At 36.4% G+C, this 11,356-nt stretch overlaps 1 protein-coding gene across 1 annotated transcript; it reads left to right on the top strand.

The window, feature by feature from the left end:
• Window positions 532–5,194, top strand: LOC109233217 (probable pectate lyase 5). Its single transcript, XM_019399002.1, has 5 exons — window positions 532–711; window positions 1,121–1,757; window positions 2,047–2,150; window positions 2,450–2,588; window positions 4,834–5,194. The coding sequence occupies exons 1-5, from the start codon at window positions 605–607 to the stop codon at window positions 5,053–5,055; spliced, it is 1,209 nt and encodes a 402-aa protein (XP_019254547.1). The 5' UTR covers window positions 532–604; the 3' UTR covers window positions 5,056–5,194.

Genomic DNA, 11,356 nt, shown 5'->3' with positions numbered 1-11,356 from the left:
TCTTTAGCTAATGCTGACTTGCCTAGCAAGCGGATTTTAGGCGTCATCACGGCCCCATGGTTGGGATTTCGGGCCGTGACAGAAAGAGGCGGAATCAGACTTACCTTCGTGTGTAATTCACATTACGAACATTAATTACATGAAATAAGAATGATACTTTTACCCTTCCTATCTCTTTCCTTATTAGTTTCTTGTATCTTCTTTTCTCAAAAGACTTTAATTACGGTGCATTGATAGTTTACCATTAAGTTCAAATTACTTAAAACAATTCATAATTGTTTATAGTAATTATAATTTAGTAGCATAAAAATTATAGCAAAAACTCACTATAGTTAATTAAACTACACTCATGGTGTAAATTTTAATGTATTTGTGTTGAGTCCTACTCATGAATGGTGATAGAAGTGAAAAGAGGAAAATACCAAATTTATGGGACAGTTGCTACAGGTAGGTCCAAGCGGTGTTTGGTTGGTTCATTAACACAACCCTTCATCCTGTTTTCCCCTGTATATAAAACCCTTTTAGAAGTCCCACTTCCTCTTCATTCCAAACACCATACATCTCCACCATTTTTCTTCCCCTAATAAACACAAGGAGATTGCAAATGGGAATGCCAATTATCTTCCTTCTCCTTGTTGCTCTTTTTGCTCCTCTCTTCACATTCTCAACTCCTGTTCCTGACCCTGAAGTTATAGTCCAAGAAGTTAATGAGTATGACACTTACACCCTTTACTCTTATTCCCCACTTTCATTTTTGGTCACATTCTTCTTATTATCAAAATTAGTCGGGTTCAGTTATATGAATCCATAATTTCAACATTCAAAGTTTATAATAATTTGCTTATTTTTACGTTAATTGTTAACGCACCATAAGGTCCCTTGATCTTGTTAAAGGAGGAAGTAAACAAATCAAGGTTTGTGCGTACTTACATTATGTAGGGTGTGGGCAGGGGCGGGGAGGCGAGCTCCATGACCCTATGCCCATAACAATTTGTGGCACCACAGATTAATAGTAATAGAACTCGACGTAAAATTTGTGGCACCACACTATGCTTAGCATCTAGGCAGAGTTAAATTAATTCCTTAAACTAAGATTTCAACTTTTTTTCTGATTTTGCAGCAAAATTTTCAATTCATCAAGAAGGAACTTAGGCTATTTATCATGTGGAACAGGCAACCCTATTGATGATTGCTGGAGATGTGATCCAAATTGGGAAAAAAACAGGCAAAGATTAGCTGATTGTGCCATTGGATTTGGCAAACAAGCCATTGGTGGAAGAGATGGTAAAATTTACATAGTGACTGATACTAGTGATGATCCTGTAAATCCAAAGCCAGGAACTTTAAGATATGGTGCAATTCAAAATGAACCACTTTGGATTATATTTGGTAGAGATATGGTTATTAAGCTAAAAGAAGAATTAATGTTGAATTCATTCAAGACTATTGATGGTAGAGGAGCTAGTGTACATATTGCTGGTGGTCCATGTATTACTATACAATATGTTACAAATATTATTATACATGGATTAAATATTCATGATTGTAAACAAGGAGGAAATGCTTATGTTAGAGATTCACCAGAGCATTATGGTTGGAGGACATTATCAGATGGAGATGGAGTTTCTATATTTGGAGGAAGCCATGTTTGGGTTGATCATTGCTCTTTGTCAAATTGTAGAGATGGCTTGATTGATGCAATTCGTGGATCTACTGCCATTACTATTTCCAATAATTACATGATACATCATAACAAGGTAATCAGTAGCGGATGTAGCAGTAGCTTTGACACACCACTTGGTACTTTCCGTATTTTTTTTTTTTTTTTGTGGCTAGTTTTCTGTTACTATTTGCTGTTGTTTTGTGTCTCGATTTTCTGAACACATTTCTGTCTTTAAAGGCAGGAGTAAGGTTGACATACACCCTATCCTTCCCAGACCCCACTTATGGGACTACACACCTTTCTGTTCATTTTCGATTGAACGAGTAGTAATTGCAGTAATATTTTATACGTACTGACCTTAAATTTTGAATCCGCTTCTGTAGGTAATGCTTTTGGGACATAGTGATTCATTCACTAGGGACAAGAACATGCAAGTTACCATTGCTTTTAACCATTTTGGAGAAGGGCTTGTACAGAGAATGCCAAGGTAAATAATAAAGATTTTTTTTTTGGCAGCCCGGTGCACTAAGCTCCCGCTATGTGCGGGGTCCGGGGAAGGGTCGGACCACAAGGGTCTATTGTACGCAGCCTTGCCCTGCATTTCTGCAAGAGGCTGTTTTCACGGCTTGAACCCGTGACCTCCTGGTCACATGGCAGCAACTTTAACAGTTACGCCAAGGCTCCCCTTTGTAAATAATAAAGAAATGTTGGATCTAATATTCTCTGTTGTTTTTTTTTTAGTACATTTATTTGTGTAATGAGACAATAATTTTCTGGGAATTGCAGATGTAGACATGGATATTTCCATGTGGTGAACAATGACTACACCCATTGGGAGATGTATGCAGTTGGAGGAAGTGCTTCTCCAACTATCAACAGTCAAGGCAATAGATTTCTTGCTCCTAATGATATCTTCAACAAGGAGGTAAAAAATACAATTAACTTAACACTTTTGAAGAAAATTTATTTTAAAAGGAAATAAGGGACTTTTATTGTTTAAAGGTCACAAATGTATTTAACCCAAAAAAAAAATAGAAAAAGACCAATTCCTTCTTAAAAACATTTAAAGATCAAATGTAAGAAAGATGACATTTTTTCTTATTTTTTCAAGATTGCAAACTTTTTATGTTAAATTGTGGACCAAGTAGGTGACTAAGTGGGCGTTTGGACATAAGAATTATAAAATTCCAAAAAAAAAGTGAAAAAAAAAATTTAAGTGAAAAAATGGTATTTGAAAATTAGAATTGTGTATGGACATGAATATAATTTTGGGTTGTTTTTGAAGTTTTGTAAGTGATATGAATGAAAATTTTGAAAAACGGAGTTTTTCAAATTTTTGAAAAATTCCAAAATTCATCTTCAAGTGAAAATTGAAAATTTTATGGCCAAACACTAATTTCGAAAAAAAGTGAAAAAATTCTTATGTCCAAACGGCTCTAAATTTCGTGCATTTTGTCACCTTTGTTACTGTAATATTTTTTCTTTTTTTACGCAGATGTCCTGAGTAGTCACTATCTACCATAGTTCATCTGTAGTAATTCCAATTTAGTAACATTTGAATAGATTTTTGCATATTGAAAATAAAAATGTTTTTAAATGAGTTGACTAAACTTTGCTTAGCCTACCCTTAGAGGGTACTATTGCACCAAAGTTTGCCTAATTAAAGTTGAAAGGGTCAAATGATAGAAAGGAGTTTCAAGGTTTTATGCACTAAGGGGTCGTTTGGTTGCCGGTTAAAGTTATGTAGGTATTAGTTATACATGTATTAGTTATGCAGGTATTAGTTATGTATGTATTAGTTATGCAAGAATAAGTAATGCAGGGATTACTTATGCATGCATTAGTTATGCAAGGATTAGTCCTTGAATAGTACACGTGAAATTCAAAAAAAAGGTCATGCTAATTGTAGTGTATATAATTCTTTCTTGGATTTTGGTTGAATTTCTTGCTATATTGTTACACACTTTATTTAGTAATTCAAAAATATCATAGTACACGATTGTTATTTGCGGTAGAAAACGAACAATGAAAAGTTTGCTGGAGAAAATGGCAATGATTTGTGGTAAATTGATAGGGGTAAATTTGTCATTTCAGTATTTTATCCATGTATTACTAATACATGTATTAGTTATTCCATCTTCTCCCCCGCATAAAATAACACACAGATTGACTCATAACTTATACATGTATTATTATGTAGAATTGTAAAATGCCAACCAAACATGGTATTAGTTATGCTGAATTTTTTACAAAATAACTAATGGCTACCAAACATGGTATAAGTTATGTTACCCCTAATACATGAATAACTTTTCCCCTAACCGGCTACCAAACGACCCCTAATGGTGTACAAAATACTCACATAATCAGGTCACATATAGGGTAATTATAAATAAACTTGTATGATAAGTATTAACAAGTAGTACCGGATAAAAACAATAAATAATCACATATTCCCTACGAACCATAATAAGTGACTATTTTACTTTTTTATTTTGCTCCAAAATAAATGTCTATTTACATAATCAAGAAGGAATTACTTTTATTTTACCAATATTTGCCCTTATTTACATACTCTAATGTGTCAAGGTAACAATTAATTAAGGTTAATTTAGTGAATATATCTTTTTTTTTCTTTAGGAGTTCGTATCTTAATGGGTGTGTCAAAGGTAAAATTATCACTTAACCGGAGGGAGTATTAAACTACACCAGTAAATAGTACTTCCTCTGTCTCATATTAACAGTCGTGATTACTAAAAATAGTTGTCTCAAATTATTTGTCATTTTAGAAATTCAAGACTTAATTGATTATTTTTTTTCTTGTTTTACCCGTAGTAATAATTGTTCTTGAAGATAGAGATAACAAATAAATAGAATAAATATTCAATGAAGAGATATTATATTTTAAGATATTAATAAGGATAGAAAAGTTCAATCCCTTTTATAATTAATATATTTTTTAAAGGGCGTGTAAAAGAAAAACACGACACATAATATGAGACGACAGGAATAGCAAGGAAGAAGCGGCTCATTAATGTGAATGACCTAGTTTTTAGGTGTCATAATGGTAGTAGCAACTTTAATAAAGATGGCAAGTGCAGTAAAAAAAGTGGCTAAAATAAAAATTATGGTTACTTTAACCTATTTGTGTTTAAATGTTGGCTCAATAGGTGACAAAACATGAAGATGCACCAGAAAGTGAATGGAAAAATTGGAACTGGAGATCTGAAGGAGATTTAATGCTTAATGGAGCTTTCTTTACTAGGTCTGGTGCTGGAGCTTCTAAAAGTTATGCTAAAGCTTCAAGTTTAAGTGCAAGGCCATCTACTTTAGTTAGCTCTATTACAGTCAATGCTGGTGCACTTGGCTGCAAGAAGGGCAAAAGATGCTGATTTATTTACTATGATTTTCAATTACCACTACATGTTGTAATTCTCAATATATATTATAATCTCACTCAATTGCCACATAGTAATGTTATGTGATAATCAAGGCTCAAGTGTGAATACTACTACAACATTTTCAACTATATATATATGTGACCCACCATGCTTAATAATTGTTGTTTTTCTTTCACTTATATGTCCTTCCATAAAGGTTACATTGATGATATAGTACTGAAATGATAAAATGAAAAGAAGAATTAACTCACATAGCCGTTCACTCAATTATTTAAATTAAAAATAGCCGATGAAGGTATATTATATGTGTATAATTATGTATAATCAATATATAAATTATGTATATAGCTAGAAAAAGTAAACAATGAAAACTTCCAAGCTCCAAATACGTGGAAATGACACCAGGTAGCTACTTTTAAGCATGTTGTTTAAAATATATCCACATCACTGTGTTTAAAGATTAGCCAATTTCGCTCAAACTTCAGGACATGGCGTCCTAGAGTTTAAACCTCAAAATTCAAACTTCAGGACATCGTGTCCTAAAGTTCGAAAATTGAGTCCAGAAGTTAAAATCTTATGTCCTGAATGTTAAATTAGTAGTTAGGAAATTCACGACACTTAGTCCTGAATTTTAAATTAGCCACTCAAAAATTCAGGACACTTAGTCCTGCATTTCCAAATTCAGAATGTTTAGTCCTGAAGTTTGGGTGAACTGACTAATCTTTAAATACACTGTAAATTATTGATATATTTTAAATAACGGACTTAAAAATGACCATTGCTGCACTTCTCATTTCCGACTTCAACTCCAAATAAACACTTCTCCAAATAAACGTCTATTTAAGATCGTAAAAATTGCACGAGGCGCCCTATTTGGTCGCCCCCATTTAACCTATACCCGTTTTTTTTTAAAAGCTTTAACTTGTACCCACTTTTTAAACAACTTCAGCTCCCTTTCTCCTCCTCCTTCTCCTCCTTCGTTTTCTTCTTCTTCTTCTTCTTCTTCTTCTTCTTCTTCTTCTTCTTCTTCTTCTTCTGCTGTTGGTGCTGCTATGAAACTTCATTTCATGGGATGATTGTCATAAGTATGTTTATCAGATTATTTAAAAATAAATTATAAATAATTATGTAAGTTAGTAGACAATAATTTGTGAATATTTCCATGTACGGAAAGTTTAAGGCCACACTTAGTGATTCTTTTCATGATAATTCTGTTCTTTTCACGTTTATTTGTTTCCAAAATTTTATGATTTAGATACTGTTGGCAATCTGATTATTTTATAGTAGTCTGATTATAACAAAACTATTGAATCCATGACAAAAAAAACTTCAGCTTATTTAGTACTGAAGTTTTTACAAATGAACTAAATAACTTCAGCATCTTCTACTGAAGTTTTTGAACAAGCTTTATGACAAAACTAATGAATCCAGGACAAAAAAACTTCAGCTTATTTAGTACTGAAGTTTTTACAAATGAACTAAATAACTTCAGCATCTTTTGCTGAAGTTTTTGAAAAAGCTTAATGACAAAACTAATAAATCCAGGACAAAAAAACTTCAGCTTATTTAGTGCAATTACAAACACAAATTTCAGCAAATAGAGAACAAAACTTTAGCTACTATGCTTAAGTTCAGCAATTACAAACAAAAATTTCAGCAAATAGAGAACAAAACTTCAGCTACTATGCTTAAGTTCAGCAATTACAAACAAAAACTTCAGCAAATAGAGAACAAAACTTCAGCTACTATGCTTAAGTCCAGCAATTACAAACAAAAACTTCAGCAAATAGAGAACAAAACTTCAGCTACTATGCTTAAGTTCAGCAATTACAAACAAAAACTTCAGCACACTTGGTTCAGCACACTTGCTACTTCAGGCCCGTCTACTAGAATGCTGAAGTTTTGCGTGATTGCCTTTGCTACTTCAGCCCTGTATGCTGAAGTTACGCGAAAAAAGTGGGTACGCTTGCAATTTTTTTTGCAAAGCGGGCACAAGTTAAAACATGACCCAAAAAGCGGGTATGGATGCAAATCCCCCTTTAAGATCGTTTTAGCCCGGAACTACTATCAGTTATAGTCATTTATTGAAGATGTCCTACTTGAGAGGTTTCACTCAAATGGGTGGTAGATCAATATAAATGCAACCAACCTCAAGGAAAAGGCACCTTTTTTGTACACTGTGAAGAGGACCATCATTTGGTAGACTAAAATTGCAGTCACCAAAAAAGAATGCAACTTTTGACAGAAGTTGCAATGGCTCCATCAATGCTGAGATCTTGTTTTCACGAAGAGCAATTGATGCCCATATTAGATACTCCCTCCGGTCCAAAATAAGTGATTTTTTGACCTTTTTCTTGTGGTCCAAAATAAGTGATTTTTCTAGATTTCAAGTAATGTAATTAATTTATTTTTCCTACTATTGTCCTTGGAGTAAATAGTATTGGAATATGTGTTAGGAGTGTTTATGTGAAATAGTAAAGGTTCATATGGTCAATTCCATTGCTAATTAATGCTAAAAGGTGAATTTCTTAATATGTGTGAAAACATTAAAAAAATCACTTATTTTGGACCGGAGGGAGTACCACGTACTAGATATTCCACAAACCGTTCAACTACCACTAGCAACTAACATGCAAATTTTAAGAGCTTCTGTCCCATGGACCCCATAAATTCCTCAAATAAACTACCAGACGTAAATTTATAACAATTCTGGCACCACCCTACCCATGAATAGCATATCAAGGCTCTCTCTCCCATGAAACTTGTGCATCTATAGGATATATCTAGGTAAAGCTATTGTTCTAACTTGGACTCTAAAAGAATATGTATATTGGCCCATACTAATAACAACAACAATCCAGTAAAATCTTATAAGTGGGGTCTGCGGAGAGTAGTGTGTACGCGAACCTTACCCCTAGCCCGAAGAAGTAGAGAGGCTGTTTCCGAAAGACTCTCCGCTCAAGAAAATAAAAAGACAAAAAGAGACAATATTAGTATCACCACGAAAATCATAGGAACAATAGGAACATGAAATCCAGAAGAAAGATGCAAAGCAAAAGCGATAGCTAGTAAAATAGGTCCTGCACTGAAAACCGAAATAGTAAGACACAACATTGCCACTAGCTATCTTAGACAAAAACCCTACCACACTAGTCTCACAAAGGTATGAAGTAAGGCAAGACTCGACTACTTTGTATACGGTCATAATCGCATACCTCCGAATATAGGCTCGAGGGACCGAGTTCGGGCGAGGTCGAGTTCGAGATCGAGGGACCAGACCCGAGTTCGAAGATAGAACACGATGCGTACAGAGGCCAAGCATGCTCGACCCCGAAATAGTACCGTTATGAATTTGTAACAGAATAAGCTAGATCCCTGCCGCGTTCCTATGATCATGGCGCAAATCCAGGAATAGGATTATACGATTCCGTACTAGGCGGTTAGACAGTTGTACCAAGAATATTCCTTACTGTAAATAGAAATATTCCTTATTTAGGGTTCCCCTATTATATAAAGGGGACCCCAATCATTTGTAACACACATAATCACCGAGAAAAGAATATACTCTCTACTTTTGCCTACTGTTCATTAGCATTATCTTTTAGCTCTATTTCTCTTGCTTTACTTTTCTTACTTTATTGCTTTTGACCCGTCTCGAGGTCACCATCTCGAGGTCACTACTGCTAATTAATATTGGTTTGATTCACTTATCTCTTTCATTTCTACTTCATATTTCTTGATTGTTAATTGGTATTGAACTAAATCACATATCTTTAAAATCACAAATCAAATTTAATTGTTACCCGTATTTTCGAGGTAAACAGATTGGCACCCACCGTGGGGCTAAAGATAATAGTGATTATTTTTTTACTGATTCTCATTACACACATATTGTTTTTGACACTTTTTCTTGTCAAGATTTTTTGATTCTCAGGCTGAAACATGTCTAGCACACAAAACACACTTGTTCATGACAACGAAGGTCTTGGAGAAAACAAGAATATAGGGGTCGGTGTACGACAAATAAACCCTGAGGAAGTGCCAAATATGGAGCCAGTTGATATCAGTTCACATAATGCTCTAAACGCGGATTCAAGCACAGACCCCGTATGGAATGAACACAGGGAAGCCCGATCTGTTGGCCAAGGAGCAAGAGGAATGGGAGATGGGGGAATCAGCCTCCAAGTGATATTCGAGATGCTGCAAGCTCAGCAAATCGCCATCGCTCAACTTCAAAGTCAGAATAAGACTCCAAGCATAGCTGAACATGAAAATGCTCAACATACTGAACCAGCACCGGAGAGGTCGAACGGAAATAATTCGAGGACTGACCCCACCATTATGAGGATGCTCGAAGAGCTTACTAACAGGATCGAGTCCGGAGAAAAGAAAATTGAAGACAATGATAAGAAGGTGGAAACTTATAACTCCCGTGTAGGCCAGATACCGGGGACACCTCCAGTTTTGAAAGGTCTAGATGCCAAAAAGTTCATACAAAAACTGTTCCATTAGAGCGCAGCTCCGATGCCCATTCCTAAGAAATTTTGCATGCCTGATATACCCAAATATAACGGAATAACCGACCCCAACGAGCATATTACTTACACTTGCGGGATCAAAGGGAATGGTTTGAATGGCGATGAGATCGAATCGGTCTTGTTGAAAAGTTTGGAGAAACGTTTTCGAAAGGCGCTATGATTTGGTATCACAACTTAGCTCCTAACTCTATTGACTCGTTTGCCATGTTAGCAAATGCTTTTGTGAAAGCACACGTCGGGGCCATAAAGGTGGCCACGAGAAAATCGGATGTCATCAAAATAAAACAAAGGAACGACGAGATGTTAAGGGAGTTCGTGTCCAGGTTTCAGATGGAAAGAATGGAATTACCACCGGTCTCCGATGACTGGCAGTACAAGCTTTCATGCTGGGTTTGAATGAGAGAAGCTAGATTGCGTCTCGATAATTGAAGCAGAATTTGATCGAGTATCCAACTGTGACATGGTCGGATGTGTATAATCTTTACCAATCAAAAATTAGGGTCGAGGACGACCAACTAGGAGCCCCATCGGGTTCAGTTCATCCTAACAGGTTTGTGGGCAAGCCCCCGAGGGATACGAACAAGGAATCGAGATCGAACAGGGAACGGTATCAGCTGTATGTCGATCGAAGGAACCACGGTTCAGGTTGAAACGCTCCTCGGAACGATCGGAGAAACGATCGGGGTCAAAGTTCTCAGGGACTCATGAGTAAAAACGGATTCGATAAGCATACTGATCCAGTAGAGGCACCTTAGTTATCGGAGTAAAACTTTGGCGTAGATGCATCAGGGATTGTGTCAGCTATAGGAAAAATCAAAGACACCAAGTGGCACAGGCCTATACAAACCGATCCTTCCCAGAGGAACCCGAACCTAATGTGCAAGTATCATGGCACACATAGTCATAGAATAGAAGATTGCAGGCAACTAAGAAAGGAGGTGGCTCAGTTGTTCAACGAGGGTCACCTTCGAGAATTTCTAAGTGATTGAGCTAAGAATCACTTCAAGAAAAGGGATCCAAGGAAAAATGAGCAGGAAGAACCACATCATGTAATCCACATGATCATTGGCGGAGTCGGTGTCCCTCAACAACCTGTATTCAAACGCACCAAGGTATCAATTACAAGGGAAAAACGGACTCGGAGTTATGTGCCCGAGGAGTCTTATCGTTTTGTGACAAGGAAGCAGAAGGCGTATCTCAGCCTCACAACGACGCTCTGGTAATATCTATCCTTTTAAATAAAATTCAAATTAAACGTGTTCTGGTGGATCCAGGCAGTTCAGTGAACATAATTAGATCGAGGGTCGTGGAGCAACTCGGCCTACAAGATCAGATTGTACCTGCAACCCGGGTCCTCAATGGCTTCAACATGGCAAGCAAAACAACAAAAGGAGAGATTATCTTGCCAGTAAACGTTGCCGGGACCATACAAGACACCAAGTTCCATGTCATCGAAGGTGACATGAGGTACAGCGCACCCCTCGGGAGACTATGGATACACAACATGAGGGCAGTGCCTACAACTCTTCACCAAATAATGAAGTTCCTGACGGAGGAAGGAGTAAAAGCAGTCTACGGAGAGAAACATGTTGCAAAAGAGATGTTTGCGATCGAGGAAGTGGTGCCGATACCGGAGTCCTTGACCTCGGAGAAATCGAGCACCAAAGGTAAGCTGGCGGCTAAATATCAATCACGGCCCCCAGCCTCGACGGAGTCGGAACAACAGGTAATCGAAGACGAAGAAGAGGACTTCC

Source organism: Nicotiana attenuata, chromosome 10, assembly GCF_001879085.1.
Source record: "Nicotiana attenuata strain UT chromosome 10, NIATTr2, whole genome shotgun sequence".
NCBI classification, from domain to species: Eukaryota; Viridiplantae; Streptophyta; class Magnoliopsida; order Solanales; family Solanaceae; genus Nicotiana; species Nicotiana attenuata.
This window is presented reverse-complemented; position numbering and strand designations above follow the sequence as displayed.

Bases quoted from the DNA above. Each gene is read 5' to 3' on its own strand.
- LOC109233217 (XM_019399002.1), top strand. From the start codon at position 605: ATGGGAATGCCAATTATCTTCCTTCTCCTTGTTGCTCTTTTTGCTCCT. The intron at 2,151-2,449 runs GTAAATAATAAA...TGGGAATTGCAG, and splicing joins CTTGTACAGAGAATGCCAAG to ATGTAGACATGGATATTTCC. The intron at 2,589-4,833 runs GTAAAAAATACA...TTGGCTCAATAG, and splicing joins ATGATATCTTCAACAAGGAG to GTGACAAAACATGAAGATGC.